General features: G+C 35.3%; 3 protein-coding genes across 5 annotated transcripts; 1 reads left to right on the top strand and 2 right to left on the bottom strand.

Annotated features, from left to right (window-relative positions):
- Window positions 1-1,589: 1,589 nt before the first annotated feature.
- LOC105210323 (DNA ligase 1) lies at window positions 1,590-5,514 on the bottom strand. Of its 2 annotated transcripts, XM_011181187.3 has the most exons (8): window positions 5,361-5,514; window positions 5,232-5,294; window positions 4,560-5,129; window positions 4,321-4,493; window positions 3,787-4,255; window positions 3,091-3,713; window positions 2,781-3,026; window positions 1,591-2,716 (listed from the first exon to the last, which is right to left on the bottom strand). In XM_011181187.3, the coding sequence occupies exons 1-8, from the start codon at window positions 5,378-5,380 to the stop codon at window positions 2,355-2,357; spliced, it is 2,526 nt and encodes an 841-aa protein (XP_011179489.1). In that variant the 5' UTR covers window positions 5,381-5,514; the 3' UTR covers window positions 1,591-2,354. The 2 variants fall into 2 exon arrangements, with proteins under 2 accessions (XP_011179488.1, XP_011179489.1); XM_011181186.3 differs by having other exon boundaries at window positions 1,590-2,716; window positions 5,232-5,395.
- Window positions 5,515-5,695: 181 nt separating this feature from the next.
- LOC105210322 (U3 small nucleolar RNA-associated protein 25 homolog) lies at window positions 5,696-8,372 on the top strand. The gene is made up of 3 exons (XM_011181185.3): window positions 5,696-6,105; window positions 6,163-6,885; window positions 6,951-8,372. Exons 1-3 carry the CDS (start codon window positions 5,817-5,819, stop codon window positions 8,078-8,080), a joined length of 2,142 nt encoding a protein of 713 aa, XP_011179487.2. The 5' UTR covers window positions 5,696-5,816; the 3' UTR covers window positions 8,081-8,372.
- Window positions 8,373-8,707: 335 nt separating this feature from the next.
- On the bottom strand, window positions 8,708-16,980 carry LOC105210321 (nuclear pore complex protein Nup214). Of its 2 annotated transcripts, none has more exons than XM_029039069.2 (12): window positions 16,788-16,980; window positions 16,551-16,689; window positions 16,302-16,489; window positions 15,334-16,242; window positions 15,036-15,267; window positions 14,671-14,963; window positions 14,009-14,190; window positions 13,585-13,941; window positions 12,070-13,161; window positions 10,841-11,007; window positions 8,943-10,752; window positions 8,708-8,873 (listed from the first exon to the last, which is right to left on the bottom strand). In XM_029039069.2, exons 1-12 carry the CDS (start codon window positions 16,821-16,823, stop codon window positions 8,846-8,848), a joined length of 5,433 nt encoding a protein of 1,810 aa, XP_028894902.2. In that variant the 5' UTR covers window positions 16,824-16,980; the 3' UTR covers window positions 8,708-8,845. The 2 variants fall into 2 exon arrangements, with proteins under 2 accessions (XP_028894902.2, XP_011179486.2); XM_011181184.3 differs by having other exon boundaries at window positions 8,943-10,755; window positions 16,788-16,978.
- Window positions 16,981-17,697: the final 717 nt, after the last annotated feature.

Raw genomic sequence — 17,697 nt, 5'->3', positions numbered from 1 at the left:
ATTTTTTTTTAATAAATAATAATTTATAAATTCATATTTGATATATTTTTTAGTTAGCTTAATTGATGGTACTTCATAGAAATAAAAAATATGTATTTGCATTTAATAACAGTTTAGAAGTCGCTGTAGTGCAATTCTTTCGTTCGTTGCATTCCGTGGTGCAATTCCCACCCACTGACCACAGGACATACACTACATATGCGAAAAAGTCACTACTCCACCATGAAGCGACTGTGGTGGAGTGATAAGACTGTCGCCTCATACTCCAAAGGTTGCAGGTTCGTGCCGGACTTGGAGCAGTGATTATAAATTAATTATAAATAATAAATGGAGTTTATATGGAGTGCGAAAAATTTACAGGATGTGTGACGATTGGCCTATGACTAGTTATGGGCAAAGGTCACTGCTCCACCAAAGAGCGGCGGTGGTGCAATGTGAATGCTATGCAGCTGGTGCTCCAAAGACGCAGGTTCGAGACCGACTTTGGATGATGGAGCTTGTATCAGGATTTGAAAGGTAAATGAAATAATATAATAAGACATATGTACATATGAGAAATAACAATAACAAAAACCATATGGTGCAACATATAACATAACATACATATACAATAATATACCACACCTACTGCCACCCACCAAGTTGACCCTATATACGTAACTTTGAAAAAAAAAAATATGTATGTGGGACGCTGCAATTATAAAAAAACAATAAAAACTACTAACAAAAACTCCAAAATATATACAATACCTAGAATTTGGCAACATAATAAAAAACAACAATAAAAAATGGAGACAAAAATTACAAAAAAAAAAACAAACATGGAAACAAAAATACATAAAAACAACAAAAAAAACCCTCTTTTTTATTGCCGAATATTTTCAGCAACAAAAATAACGCGTCGCGACTTCAAATATATTTTATCGGTGCCCTGCGCGAGCAGCAGCATCCCTACTTCTATTTTTTATATGGATATGGCCTCGATTTGTCGATAACCGGTGTACCGAAGCACACCACATCGAAATTATGCACATCTTAAGCCAATGTGCACATTTTTTGCAACGAATGAATGAATAAAGAGCTTACTAGTTGCAATTCCAACACAATAGACCCCAAATATTTCGAAAATATCGTGCTTTAAGGCATAATATCATATTTTCACAGGGATTAGTCACGTTTTTGGTTCCAATTTCGGCAGCAGCTTATGAGTGCCTTGATTTTATCGATTTATAGCCATTGGAGCCGTCTCCATACAGTGGGTGTTGCATATGGCATTCCTTTTCTTGTCAAAAACGTGCTGGAAGCACACAACGTTGCCTGCCGGCCACGATTTCAAGCGGTACGTAAGCCGAGAATGACATCAGCCAGTTGACAATTCCAATATTACAATTTAACGAGTTCATAACTAGTATCTGGTAGGGACGGATGCTCTAATTGTCATTTTCGATAAATAACAGCGACGATTTACGAAGCGAAATGAGACGAATAAATATTACCACAACGCCATGAATAAAATTTAAAGATTATTATTTTAATATTTTTATTAAATATTTTATTTAATTTACAATTATCTTCATCAATATTTATATATTTATAATGAAACAATACTTCAAATGCCAGAATGTATTCGACAAATACACCAGATCAATTGTTGCTGTTACTACCATTAAAAGCAATTCGGAGAAAAACGCAATTATGTAGGATCAGTCTGAATATCATAAGCAACCTCTAAATGCTAGTAACTTTGCTTCTGGTCGCACTTTTTTGACGCAATTTTCGATGTTTCAAAGATTAACGTTTTTGTCAACAGAAAATTAAGCAAATAAGAATATTTATAAAAGAATTTCTTAAAAAAAAAAATAAGTTAAAAAGAGAGTTATATATTTTTAAACTATAAAGAAATTTCAAAATAACTCGCTTAATTTAAGAGATATAAGAGTGAAATTTTGTGTGCAGATAGATTGCAGAATTTGTTATTATATGAACTCACATTAAAAATTTGAAAACAATTTAGAGAAATTTTGGATTATTAAATTTACTAATTTGGGCGCTAACAACTTTACCGATAACTACAACAAAATAATAATAAATTATGAGCTACTATAAAACAGAGACTTAATTTTTGTGGGTACTATTAAATTTTTTAATTATTAGTTTTGATTTCAAAAGAGAAATGTGGAATTCAACACAAAGTAGCTTATAATAGTGTGCCCTATCCACTTATTGTGCAAATATAAATCTTACTAACCTTTTATAATTGTTAATATTACGAATTTCTTGACTTGCAACAAACATTGTGTGCCATTTGAAGCTTCCCTAAACAATTAATATATTACCAATTTATATACGTATACTCAGTAGAAGTCATCATCAAACTCTGCTGTGTTGGATTTTTGATTTTTAACTTGATCCTGATTGCGATACATATAAGCCACTTGATGCGCACTTGTGGCATCCTCGGCGGACTTGTCATCACGTATACGTATGAAACGTGGAAATCTGAGTGAAATACCTTTCTCAGGATCAATAATACCGATGCCGGCTTTATGTACGGGACTCAGTGAGAGATCTGCACATTTGACCTCCCACACTTGCACCGCTTCAAACCAGGTGTCGGGCACTAAGGTGGTGTCAAAACGGTAATATGATTTCGGTGCGGGTATTGTGTGTTCTTTGAAGAATTTGGCATGTGTGCTCAAATCCTCATCGTTCAGACCTGAAATATGTAGAATGCAATTGTATTTTGTTGCTGAAATTGTTTTATTGAAACATTTACTAACCTGTGCCTATTTTGCATATGCTTTGATATTCTTCATTTTCATCATCGTAGCAGGCCAGTAAGAAGCCACCATACACACCAGTGCGTTTGCCTTTTCCTATGTAACCGCCAATAACAACCAGATCTAGCGAATCACCGACGCCAGTCAGATAATCCTTCTTCAATTTCAGCCATTTGTGTGAACGTTTTGCAATCTCATAGGTTGCATCATTATCCAGCGATTTGATCATCAGACCCTCACAATTACCTAAATTCATAGAAATTTTAAATATTTTTATTTATATACGTTAAAAAGCTGTATAGAAACAAACCTTTAATGGAATTTTCCAAGAAACCCTGTATGTCATCTGGCTCATTGGTGTCACACGAAGTTGCGAATTGGAATTCACCTTCAACTTCATTGAAATTATCTCGCAACAATTGTCTTCGTTCGGAGAAATTCTTCGATGTTAACGCCTCGCCATTCAGATACAACAGATCGAATGCATAAACACAAACTTGCACTTTAATCTCCTCGACATCGACATTCTTCCTCTTCCTTGTGCTCAACACTTGGAAGGGTAGTATTTGTTTCTGCTCAATATCCCAAGCGACCACTTCACTGTCAACTATATACGATTGTACCGTGTCCTTCTTAAAGTGATCGACACGATTTATTACATCGGGATATTTGGTGGTGTTGTTCTCTTGATTACGTGAGTATATATTGACGTTGCCATTTTTGTCGCGATGTATTTGTGCACGTTCGCCATCGTATTTCCATTCGCATGTGATGTTGCCCTTCAGACGATCCATCACCTCGGATACACCACGTGTGGGATGCGCCAACATAGGTTTCAATGGCACACCCGGTTCCATGGAGCAGTGTTTCAGTAAATCATCTAAGCCGTGTGTAAGTAACGTCGTTATGATCTTATCGAAATTTGGACATTGACTGAAATTCACATATTGTAAGTAGGAAATATTAAGCATTAAAAAAATGTACTGTTATTTATATATGTTCTTACCAATAAGCAGTTTTCAGCAGAAATGTTATGTCCTCAATATCTTTTTTGATATCAGCTTCTGATTGTTTCGATTTCTTTTTATAATTTTCATCGTAGGGTCTACTGCTCACTATTGCGGTGGCTAAAGCTTGAAATAAACTCTTCTCCGCAATTCCTATACGCATCTTGCCAATCAGTGAACGTATAATATATCTCGCCTCCGAGTAACGTGATGCCACAAAGAGGTCATGTATAATTGGAGATTTTGCTTTCCCCGAAGCGTTTGCAATTGTACGCAATTTTTGATAGACAGTTTGCACAGTGAGTGGTTTTGGTGTAAACATCATACGTTGTGAAACTCTTGAACGCTCAGCAACAATGCCTAAGTCACCGATTTCCTGTGTTTGTGTTTTAATAAACTTCAGTTCACGTCCAGTAGATACAGCTATGACTTTCATCAATGTAGTTTCAGCAACACCGAGTTCAACCCCTGCAAAATCGAATTAATTTTTTTTGTTTTTTTTTTTTTAGTAAAAATTAAATTTGTTACTTTACCTTCATATGCTGGTGCCAATTGATTTATACTTAAATAAATACATGATAATAAATCATCTGGATTTAATAATAACACGGAGCTCAAGAAATTCGCTAATATTTCAACCATTTTATAACGTCCCTTGGTATCCTCAATCATTTCAAAAGTTCTCGCCAAAGCCAAATATGGGGTGCTGTTTGAAAGAAAATTTATATATTATGTATATTTCTCGGTATGCTTTAGGTAAAAATATACTTACCTTTGTTTCGCTTTCCAATAGGCATCTTTTATGGGATGATATTTCGCAGAAGCCGGATTGTATTCGGCACCACACTGATTGGCTTCCACCGAAAGTTTTTTAACACTCACATTATCATCCTTACTTGAGTTTTGAGTCAAATCATCATCATTACTCGTTTTTGGCTCTGACTTTACTTCCTCAATTGTGGATTTGTTGTCCAAGTTGTCGTTTTCATGGGTGGTCTCCTTTTTTACATCACTTATTTGTTTTTTGAAAGGACTCGTTATATTCTTGTTTTTAGGCGATATATTATTGTTCTTTGGAGACACATTCTTATCCTTCGGAGACTCTTTTTTGCTTTTAGGAGTCACACTCTTGCTCTTAGGAGACACATTCTTATCCTTAGTAGATATATTTTTGTTTTTAGGCGATGTTTTTAACGCATTTGGTGATGTTTTCTTTGTATTGTCATGTTCACTATTGCGCTGTGTATTTGGCTTTGTATCTTTTTTGTCCGTTTCTTCAGATTTCCTCTGAACTTTTTTCTCGGGCTCACCAATCTTCCCATTAGACTGCGGGCTTTCCTGTCTTTAATAAAAATTATAATAATTAATAAAAATTAAATAAATTAATAAAAAAAATAATAAACAAATATACAAACGAATTTTTAGCGCGCTTTGTGTACTTCACCTGCTGCGTTTCGCGCTTGGTGCTTCCTCAGTTCCCGTACCAGCTGCTGGCTTAAAAAATGACCTAAAAGCAAATGTATTTGTGCTATTAACTTTAACCAATGTTTGTTTTAAAGTATTTATAACTAACGTAATTGATCGTTGTGCCATTTTTTCCTTATTTCAAATGTGTTGTTAGTTCGCTGACAAAGATTGTAAATACTTGCAAATTTGCCGGCAACGTTTTAAATTGAGTGGTGAAGTTAACACAGGGTGTACAATGTATGTCGTTTCAATAACATTGCCATAGTTTTAATTAGAGTTATATGACATTTAATCAAAAATAATAATAATAAAAGATGTTTAATGTAAAATCACCTTAATTTGTATTATAGTAAATTACACAGCCCGTTATATTTACTTTAATATAATAATTGTTACTTAAATGACGTCTTTGATGTACGATACGAGTATGTCTATAAATATGGCAACACTTCAGTAAAAGCGTGGTTAAAATAAAAACAAAGATTGTGCACCGTGCACTCGTACGCGTATTTTGTTATATTGCTTAAAGTTAATAATATAATTTAAATAGTAATTTAACAATATGGGAGCAAAGAGAAAGCCAAAAAGCTTTAACAATATGGGGGCAAAGAAAAAGCCGAAAGGCGCTGAGCGCAATCCTCACATGAATAAGACAACTAAAAATCTTAAATTTAAAAGGAAAGCAAGGGAAATGATGGAACAGGCGCTCTTGGAAAAATCCTACCGAGAGAAGGAGGAAATCAAAATAGATGAGACCGAAGGTAAAATATTTGAGTTCATAAAGGATGAGGGCGATGAAAATGCCGACCAAAATACCTTCAGCGAACTTATGGATACGCTCTCTACAAAAGGTAAGCATTGGCGCCCATCAGTTTTCAGAACAGAACTAATGAAAATATACTAAACAGAACAGGGCCATACAGCTGCTGATGATTCCTTTGATGATGATACGGAAGATGAGTTATCAGTTGCAACTGAAGTGAAAAAAGAAGAAGTTGATGTGATTGAAGAAACTCCACAAGAAGTTGAGGAATTAGAAGCACTAGAGTCCAACGACACGTTTGCGTTGCATTTCGATTTCGATTTGCCACTGGAAAGTGTTGATAACTTGTGGACTGCAGAGGGTGAAGTCAAGAGAAGCATACTTAGCTGGCCTCAATTAGGTTCAATCAAAATGCAAACACCACAATTTGAATGTGGACAACTCTCTAAAAGTGCACCTAATTGGCATACCAATTACAAACTACTTAATACAGAGCAACTGACTACAATGAATATTAGAAAGGCTATACTAGATAACTTTACGAAAGAAATCACACCTTTACAGTCAGAAGTTTTTCAAATACTCAATCACTACAATGATTTCTGTCATCCCAATGTGCAAAAGGACAAGATAGACGAATTACGTTTATGTTACAGTGCTCACATACTGAATCATATGCTGAAAACACGTAACCGCATTCTAAAACATAACATGAAATTGGCAGCTACGCCGAATATGGTAACCATACCGGACAGTTATCGTGATCAAGGCTTGGCACGTCCCAAAGTACTTGTCATTTTGCCATTCCGGAAATGCGCTCATCAGATTGTGACGAATATGGGACGACTATTGTACGGAAAAAATATGGGTATGTGAAAAAAATTAAAAACTAAATAAACTGCATTAGCTAAATGTGCTATTTTCACTTTTCAGAAACAAAAGTTATGAACTTCTCGCGTTTTAATGACGAATATACGGGCGATAGCTTGCGTTTTCCGCAAAACAAACCGAAACCCGAGGACTATGTAGAAACGTTTAAGGGCAATATTGATGACAACTTCAAAATTGGCATTTCTATAACCAAGAAAAATTTAAAACTATACACGGATTTCAATGCATCTGATATTATTATTGCATCGCCTTTGGGTCTGCGTTTGGGCATTGCGTCCAACAGCAAAGATACGGGCGCTTTTGATTTTTTAAATTCCATCGAACTGCTGGTGCTAGACAAGGCGGAAATGTTTTTAGCACAGAATTGGGAAAATCTACTGCATGTCATAGATCACTTGCATCTGCAACCACAATCACTAAGCAATATTAATTTACAACGTGTGCGGCCATGGTGTTTAAATGGTTTATGTCGTTTTTATCGTCAAACAATCGTGCTCTCATCGCATGAATTACCCGAAATACGTTCATTGTTCTTCAATAAATGTTTCAACTACTGTGGTAAGGTGTCCGTTTCGAATCCGATACTACAAGGTGACATAAGCAACGTCTTTATTACCACACCGCAATTATTCCATTTAATCGATACTACGAGTTTGGACGCTGTCTTCGATACACGCTTCCGTTATTTCGTCAAAGAAATATTGCCACGCTACCGAAAGCCTTCGTTTGCACATTGCATGATATATGTGCCCAGTTATTTTGATTATGTACGTTTGCGTAATTACCTGAAAGCCGAATCCATAAGCTTTTCACAAATTTGTGAATACACCAAAAGGGAGAAGGTGGCGCGCGCACGCGACATGTTCTATCACAGCGGTGTGCACTTTCTACTTTACTCGGAACGTTATCACTTTTATCAGCGCACGCGTATAAAGGGTGTGCGTCATTTGATCATGTATCAGCCACCAATGTTTCCACAATTATATTCGGAGATGGTCAATATGATGAATGAAAGCAATCAGAATTCGGCCGATGGCTTAGACGACGCGATGAGTATAACGGTGTTGTATACAAAATATGACCTAATACAGTTAAATGCAATACTGGGCACAGAATCGGCGGCAGAATTACAAAATTCTAATAAAACCATACATAGCTTTACAATCAAGTAGTAAATGACAGCTTATAAATTATTGTAAATAAAAAGAATTGTAAGATTTAAAGTGAGTTGAATGGAATAAAATAAAATTAAAAGAAAAAATCGGAAAGGATTGTAATTTAAGAAAATTGATAACCTTAAAAACAAAACAAAAATTAAATGAAACACAATAGGGATGTTCTAAAAATGGCTAAAATTGAAAAAAGTTGCCACAGGTGAAAGAAAAATAGTTTTCTAAAGGGATTAATGTTAAAAAAGAGAGATAAAGAAAAGTATTTCAAATTAAAAAAATAAAACAAAGGAAAATATTTAAAATTAAAAAAAAAAGAAAAATATTTAAAATAAAAAGAAAAATATTTAAAATTAAAAAAAATATTTAAAATTAAAAAAAGAGAAATATTTAAAATTAAAAAAGAAACATATTCAAAATAAAGCAAAGGAAAATATTTAAAATTTAAACAGGAAAAATACTTAAACTAAAGAAAAAATTAATTAAATAAAGTAATATAAAATAAAAATATCTTTCTAAAGGGATTAGAGTTAAAAAAATAAAAAAGAAAAATATATTAAAAAAAAATATATATTAAAAAAATATAATATATTAAAAAAAAAATAAAATAAAAGAAAAATATTTTTCATTTTTTTATCGCATTTTCGTGTAGTATTTTTATATATATTTTTTTTTTTTCATTGTATAATTTCAGTGATTTAAATAGAAACATTTGAAATTGTAACCTGTCTTGCCCCAGCACGCTACCAAGCAGTCATTGTCACACATTTATGCACGATAATTCATGAATGAGGAACTATAGTAATGAGAAGTGGAGAAAGAAAAGTTAAACATTTTATTTTACGCTTGTAGTTCGCTAACTTACCCGCCGAATGTGGGCTTAGGTGCATTTGGTGCACTCGTCTGTGCGAGATTACCAAAAGACAAACCTGTATCTGTCGAGCCCAAAGCTTCAAAAATGTTGCTGCTCTGCGTGGGCGGCGCGGCGCTGAAGGCGGTGGTTGTCGGTGTGGCAAACGAGCCGAAGCCTTTGGGACTACCAAATGTTGGTGCACCACCAAAACTAGGTTGCGCACCGAATGCTGGTGGACTACCGAATGCTGGCGCACCTCCGAAAACTGGTCGTGAAAATACACTCCCTTGTTGTTGTTGCTGTTGCGGCTGCGTAGGTGAACCAAAACCGGTGCTTGCTATTGAAGAGCCACCTTGTGAGAATGAACTGAATGGTGAATTTGCAGCTGCACCAAAACCACTGGTCGGTGAACTGAAAATATTTGCTTGCTGCTGCTGTTGTTGTGGATCGGTTGCAGCCGGTGCACCACCAAATATAGAGCCACCAGCCGGGGCGGTATTATTAGGCGCCGCACCAAAAGCCGAACCAACAAAACTGAAACCAGATGGTGTGGTTGTGGAATCCGGTTTGTTGGCAGCGGCGGCAGCGGATGCAAAAATACCACCAGTCGACTGACCGAAAATCGAACCACTACTCACGGCCGCATTGGTTGATGTTGGCGAACCGAAAACATTGACAGTGTCAGTGTTCTTAGCTGAAGTACCACCAAATATCGAACCACCCGTGTTATTATCAACGCTTTTCACTGCCGCATTACCAAATATAGAACCAGTAGTTTCAGCCGGTTTCGCAACGGCATTTCCGAATATCGAACCAGCAGTGTTGCCAGGATTCTTAACGGCAGTGTTACCAAATATGGAACCAGTGGATGTATTGCCGCCAGCTGCTGGACTTGTTGGCATGCTGGCAGCAGCGGCTGCGGCAAATATGCCACCCGTTGCAGCACCAAATCCAGCACCAGCAGAGTTGCCAAAGATACTACCACCACTGGCAGCTGGTGCTTGACCACCCAAAGATAAGCCACCAAATGCCGAAACATTTGTGGCCGATGCCGGTTGCGAAGCATTTTCAGTTTTTGCTGCAGCGCTCACGGGGCTGGCAGCTTGTGTGGGCTGCCCTAAATTGCCAAACAGTGATTCGCCAGGCGCTTTAGCCGCTGAAATCGTTGAAAATAATGGACTAGCTGCGCCGCTGACCGGTGCCGCCGCGACAGCTGTGGGTGCAACTATTGTCGGTGATGGAGTTGGTGTTAGTATTGTAATTGCGGCAGCAACTGTTATTGCAGCAGTGGGCGCTAATGAAGTGGCTGCGACTGTAGTTGTTGTTGTTGGTGTAAAAGCAGCTACTTCTGTGGAAACGGGCGCGGGTTTTACCGCAGTGGGCGCAGCTACATTTCCCGCGGATGGCGTACCGCTAACTGTAGTTGTGGTAGTGCTTGCAGGTGCTTGACTTTGGAAAGCTGTAGTAGGCTGTTTAAAGAACGTTGAGTTCGTAAATGAAAAGGCAGAGGCACCAGCGCCACCAATAGTACTAGGCGCTGCCGATGTAGATAGTGTTGCTGGTGTGGTGGCGCCTAAAGTACTACCAAATGCCGACACATTTGTATTAGCGACATTGAATGGCGAGGATGACTGTTCCGTTGTTGTTGTTGTTGTAAGCTTGCCAAAAACCGGCGTTGGTGTAGCTGTTGCGGCTATGTTTGTTGCAATTGTATTCGCTTTGGAAATCGACGTTTCCGCCGGCATAACGCCAAAACCGACAGGTGGATTATTCTCGGTGTTTAAGCTGAAGGAGAACACATTGCCATCTTTGGGTTTAACAGCTTCTGAGAAAAGTACAAAACAAATATTAATAATGTTTATGAACATGCACGTTGATAAAAAAAATATAACAGTTGTTTGCTTATCTACCTTTTGGTGTTGGTTTACAGATATTCAATGATTTTAAATACGCGTCATCTGCCTCGCTCTTAGTTTGCGCGGCACTCACGGCTCCGACAGCACTTGCTGCGTCCTTTGTTGCAGTTGCATGCTTTGTCTGTGCATCAGCAGTGTTAGTTTTTTCCTTGCCAAGTGCGCTAAAAACATAAAAATAAATTAAAAACAAGTACGGAAGGCTAAGTTCGGGTGCAACCGAACATTTTATACTCTCGCAATTTACTGATGTAATTTTTTAAAAATTACACAATTTGACCCATATTTTCGGCATAAAGTCCAATAGAATAACGAAAATTAGGCTGAGGTATTTCCTGAACCGATTTCTCCCATTTTCACCACCAAGGTACACTATATCCAAGATTATACGCTCCCTATAGTTTGCTAATATATATCTCACATATTAACCGATTTATAAGGTATAAAAGCCACCGTACTTTTGAAAAAAAAACTTATAATTAGGTATATGGAAGCTAAGGGAAGTCATGACCCGATTTTAACCATTTTTGGTACAGAGACATACTATTAGAAGAAAAAGATTGTCCCTGAATTAAATAGAAATATCTACGAGATTTACCGTTATTTTCGGTCAAAAATTAACCCTGAGCACTGAGTTATTCATGTTCGATATCCGGGGCATTGAGAAGTTATTTATATTTTTCCACAAGGATGCCACAGCTCAAATGCAGCATTTCTGTTAAATTTTATTCTGCTATTGCTTCCTAATGTATATATTATAAAGTGAAGGAATCAGTTGGAATTCAAAATTCAGTTATATGGGAAGTAGGCGTGGTTGTGGACCACCCATTTTTCACCTGTGTCATTAGGATGTCAATAAAATGTTATAGAAAGAATTTCATTGAAATCGGTCGAGTAGTTTCTGAGATATAGTTTTGATCCATAGGTGGGCGACGTCACGCCAGTTTTCCATTTTTTTTAATCTCATTGTGCCAAGGAACATGGGTACCAATTTTCGTCAGGATATCTTAAATTTTACACAAGTTATTCGTTGCACGGACAGACTAGCGGACGGACGGACAGACAGACGTACGGATTTTAACTCATCCCGATCATTTTGATATATATAACCCTATATCTAACTCATTTAGTTTTATGACTTACAAACAACCGTTATGTGAACAAAACTATTATACTATCTTAGCAACTTTGCGAGAGTATAAAAATATACAATATTTCAAATTTACCTAGCACCGGAGAAGGGCGCTGTTTGTGCTGCAAAATATTGGTTCTCATTTTGTTTACTGAAAATTGTTGGTTGCATTGTTGTCGTGCCAAATAGTGATTGTGTTGTTGGTGTTGGATTTGTATTAGCTGGTGGATTTTGCTGCGCACTCGGTTTGTTGGCATTATTCAAATCAGTTAGAGCACTAAATGTGCTACCAAAACTGAATGCTTTTGGTGCATCGGTCGCTTGATTTGTATTTGCATTAACTGTGGCCTTATTTGTGTTGAATAAATTGTTTTGTTGTTGTTGTTGTTGACCAAAACCGGCGAATCCTTTCGAAGTGGCACTGAAATTTAGCTCCGACTTGCCAACATCAGACGCATCAGTTTTTGTGGCAAATGAGAAGTTCATAGCAGGTGCTGGTGCTGCAGGTGGTTTATCAACATTATCGGTTTTCGGTGCAGTTATTGTGTTTGGTTTGTTATCAACAACGCCGCTTTTGAATGTATTCGCATTTTGCAATAATTTAGACAGCTCATTTGCGCTTTCGAGTTGTGTAGGTTCGGTTTTCGGCAAAAAATTGTTGCCCCCACCGCCGAAGTTGGGCGCCGCGAATGGTTTGCTGGTTTGCGGCTTAGGTTGTGCAGCTGCAAAGGTTGGCGTTGCGCTCTGTGTGTTACTGAAATATCCGGCTGTTGGTGCTGTTGGTTTGGACAACTGTAATGTTTGTTGTTCCGGTTGCTGTTGTGGCTTTGGCACTTGTAGTTCCAAATTTTGTTTAGTTGGCGCTTGCATTGGCTTAAATGATTGTTGTTGTTGTTGTTGCGGTTCTTTTCTTGCCGCAACATGCGCCTTTTCAGCAGCTTTTGTGGCTTTGCTTTCTTTGTCTTTAGTTTCCTTCTTTTTGATAAGTTGCTTGGTCTCCAGTATAACCTCTGATGTCAGCTCAACGCGATTTGGCCGCTGCGGTTTAATTATTTTTATCTTCGCTTGTTGATTCGTAAAATTTCGCAAAGCATTCAATTTACTCTCAGATAATTTATTGGTTTTCGTATCTGTAATGTTGTGTATTGTCATGGAGAGTATAGAATCGGCTAATGACACAAGGCCCCTAAATTGAGAAATGAAAATCAAGTGTATTTTTTATTAAAAAAAAACTTAACAAGTGTATCAAGCATATTCAAAATATTTTTTTTTTTAAGTTATTGTAATAAATTAAATATTTTGAAGATAAAATAAATAAATTGTATGCATTAATTGTACTAGAGCAAAGTATACATAACAGTTAATTACTGTTAATGAACTTCACCTAACCTCAACTATTCACTGCTACAATTTCACTAACTCCAATTACTATGATCCACAAAAAAAAATCGAGTAAGAGATATTTCAAGTTCTGGAAGGTAATTTGTATGAAATTTGACTTCTATTGCCAATTCAAGATTTATTTTTTTAAAGCTCGAGTTATGAAAGTTTAACTGTAGTTGTACCATATGTTATAATTCATTATATAATTTGATCTTAATGCACTTACGTATCGGAATTTATCAATTGTGTGGCTTCCTTGCGGCAATCACTGCCTGCTCTACTACTGCTACTACCCAAATCTCTTTGCTTCATAACATTTTTAATATAATGGAATTTCGTCTGCTGTTGTGTAATAAGATTTTTCAATTTGGTCATTTGTTGATATATGCCATCAAGGCATGGTATACGCATTTGCGATTTCGAATTGCGTCGTACCAAATCTTGATAATACGACCATTGTATGTCCATTTGTTCCTCTAAACGCTTCATTATGCTTTGATTAATGAGTAGATAGCTTTGCAGGCTCTTCAATTGGCGTTGACTAATACAATCATATAGTGATAAATACTTGGCACCAGGTTCACTGTAGAATACGAAAAAAATGAACATGAAATTTGTATTTATTAATAATAGATATAAAAAAAACTTACTCCGGATTTTTAAAAGTTTCCATTTTAGAACGACATTCATTTAACATTTCATAGGATTCGGTCAGTGAATGTCGTAGATCTTGTACATCCTTAATAAAATCACGCTCATTTGCTTGCTCAATAATTTCTTGTAAGTTAATTAAGCGTTTGCTATAACCTTTCATGATACTTGGATCTTCGTTCTAGAAAAGTAAATTTTTTAAGTAAGAAAAAAAAAAAACAAAAATAAAAAAATTGGAAAAAAATATTAAAAAAAAATAAAAAAAAGTATTTTAAAAAATATTAAAAAAAATAAAAAAAAAAGTATTTTAAAAAATATTAAAAAAAAAATATTTTAAAAAATATTAAAATAAAATATTTTAAAAAATATTAAAAAAAAATTATTAAAAAAAAAATTTAAAAAAAATTTAAAAAATTAAAAATAAAAACAAATAAAAATAAAAATAAAAAAAATTAAAAAAAAAAATATTTTATAATATATAAGAAAATATTTAAAAAAAATATATATAAAAAAAAATAAAAAAAATATTCAAAAAAAAATAGTAAAAAAAAAAATATTTAAAAAAAATATTAAAAAAAAAAATATTTAAAAAAATTAAAAAAAAAAATAAAAATAAAAAAAATTAAAAAAAAATAATAAAAATATTTTAAATATTACTCACAAGTGCTAATTTTGACTTTTGTCCTAATTGCTTAATTTCTTTATCGAAAGCTGTAATTTGCATCAAAATCATTTGTTGTATCACCGTATTCGTTTCATTAAGATTTAGTGTGTTTGTTTTTGATTTGCCCTTTGCCTCATATTGTGACTGTGGGGTTTGTTGCGTGTTTTGCACTGGTGGTGGAGCGAATTCGGGCGAAACAGTATACAGAGGCTTAAAAACTTCCGCAGGCTGTGCAGGTTTTAATGTGTGCTGCGTAGCTGGCAAGGGCGCAGCTTGTGCTATGGGTTTGGCTGTTATAAATAAAAAACAAAATTATAAAAGTTACACGATCGATTTGTTTAGCTTTTAAAAGAAATACTTACCCAGCATATTAGGCACTGCATCCACATTACCCGTTGGCATTCCAAACTTTAAATTTTGATTTTGTGGCTTTTGTTCAAAACTACCGGAGAATAAATTCGTATTTGCTGGCACACCAAAGGCCGATATAGTTTGTTTAGCAACATTCATTTGTGGTTGTGCATTGAATGTTAATGTAGGCGCTGGTGGTGGAGGGGCTTCAATTGTTGGTAAAGTCAACTTTTCTTGCTCAACCTAGTATGAACATTAACAAAAATTACATATAATAAAAAAACAGTTGCAAGATAAATTTAACACTACCTTCTGTGGCGCATCTGAATCCACTAAACTGCTTTCATTCAAAACACTAAATTTATCCAATGCATATTGAATTGGTGCTGGTGGCGAGCAAATATTAACGACATTTGGGGACAAATTCAAAAAGTTAAAACAAAGCAAATGTCCATGTGTTGAAAGTACATGAATGACTGGCATGGAAGGCAACTTTTTTTCGCCCACTATTAACTCATGTGTTGGTGAAATATCCAGCGCCAAGCCAATGGGATATGTTTCATCGCTAGCTTCAGTGAGTGGCATTTCAATGCGCGCCTCATCTAACAACATATAATGTACCCATTGTGGTTGATCATTAGTTTCTTTGGTGCCCAATAGTCCGATTTCAACACCATTTGCAGATGTAACTAGCAATAGATTCCATTGTGCAATATGCATGAATGTAACTTGTTGTTTTCTTGGTTCCGAACCGCTATAGCATACATCATTGTAATTTATATACGTAGGTGTGCCACCTTTCGGTGCATTTATGATATACATATTAGGCATAGACTCCTCGCCATGTTGCAAAAAACTAGCAACAAACTGAAATGTGGACAACCAATGTAACGCTATGGTATCGAATGGTCCGGGATGTATATTGGGTGGACAAATTATACTTTTAGCAAGTGTAAGATCTGGTTTAAACTGTTGCAATTTTCCATTTGGATGTCCGAAAACTAGTTGTTTACCTTTTGGCGACCAACAACCAGATTGTACTTGCTGATTTTGCAATGAACGCATTTCCATTGCTTCACCATCTTTAAGTGTATACAATGCAAAATTACCATTGCTAAGTATAACACCTATTATATTCGATAATACAGGGTTCCATAAAATATGTAGAGCATATACATTTTGATCGGGCAAACGTATGCTATATAATATCTTTACATCCTGCAATGAAAGTAATAAGTTATATACGAAATTTCACATATATGTAATAATCAACCTACAGTAGTCGCAAATGATGGCACATGATAAATATCCAAAACGCCATAACCTTGCAGTGTATAATTCACCGCCAACATAGATCCATCGGCATTGCATGCAATTGAATTGGCGGCATTTGGTAGTTTTGTGGTCCTTAAGTGCACAGGCTGCGCTTTTGACTTGGCATATATAATATCGGGCAGAATAAATGCTAAATGAGAAAAGCATTTATGTATATATTAAAAAAAAATATAAAACATTAGCGTACTTACCCTTTAATTCAGGTGCATTTGGATTGCCGACAAATAGTAGACCATGATTGCTAGCACATGCCAATAAGTTAACGTGATCACGTAATTTTGTATTTCCACCAAAAATTTTATGTTTACTTTGTAACTTAAATTGTATATCCTAATTTGTTTTAGAAATAAAATTTGGAAACAAATGAGGAGGGGTGTCAATTGCAAACATTTGAACTATACATTGAAATCCATATGTTAAATACTTACGGTCACATCCACTGAGCCAGGACATTGTTGCGCCATTTTTAATTATTTATTCAAGCACAAACAATAGCAGAAATATTAAAAATTTGTTAAATCTCACAAAATTGTATAAATCGAATAATTGCGGCTACTCAACACATTTCGCGCAATCCATAAAATGACAATACGACAATGTTGCCACTTAATATGATTTTTCTGTTGTTTCGCAAAACATTAGACACAGCTGTATGCACATATACGAGAAATGCCAAAGTGTAGGGTGGTACCATGTCGAATTGGAATTGTTAGCCATTGAGCAGCTGATTTTATTTATTTTTCGTTTTGTAAAAAATTCTCTTTACTTATCGAGGTTATCGATAATTATGCATTTGTTAATTGCGATAAAAAATGAAAATATTTACATTAATGTATTAAAAATAATATAATAAATATAGCGCAACAAAATAGAATTAATGTATACTTCTTCTAATTACTTTCAGATCGTAATCTCTATTATTTTAACACGGCCTGCACGTCTACTTAATCGATAACAATACATCGATATCATAAAACTGATGCAAATAAAAGCAGGCAAATAATTGCAGTGTATGTATGTATGTATATATGTAAATTTGTCACCGACAGAGCCTCCGCAACCGGAGAGTGGTCCGGATGTGCATATTATATACATACATGCTCATTGATAGGTGATTAATGTACAAACATATTTACATTATTAAACACTAATGACGACATTTATATTATGTATATAATATGTTGCTACGTTGATTGCTATTTTTCTTAAATATATATTATTTTTTAAGAAAACATAATCAAATTATATGCATACATACTAGGGCTCTTAAAATTATTCGATTAACCTGAAAACCGATTATTCGAATATCCGGTTTGTAACCGTTCGTACGAATATTAA

The sequence above is a fragment of the Zeugodacus cucurbitae genome, chromosome 6, assembly GCF_028554725.1.
Source record: "Zeugodacus cucurbitae isolate PBARC_wt_2022May chromosome 6, idZeuCucr1.2, whole genome shotgun sequence".
Taxonomy (NCBI): Eukaryota; Metazoa; Arthropoda; class Insecta; order Diptera; family Tephritidae; genus Zeugodacus; species Zeugodacus cucurbitae.
This window is presented reverse-complemented; position numbering and strand designations above follow the sequence as displayed.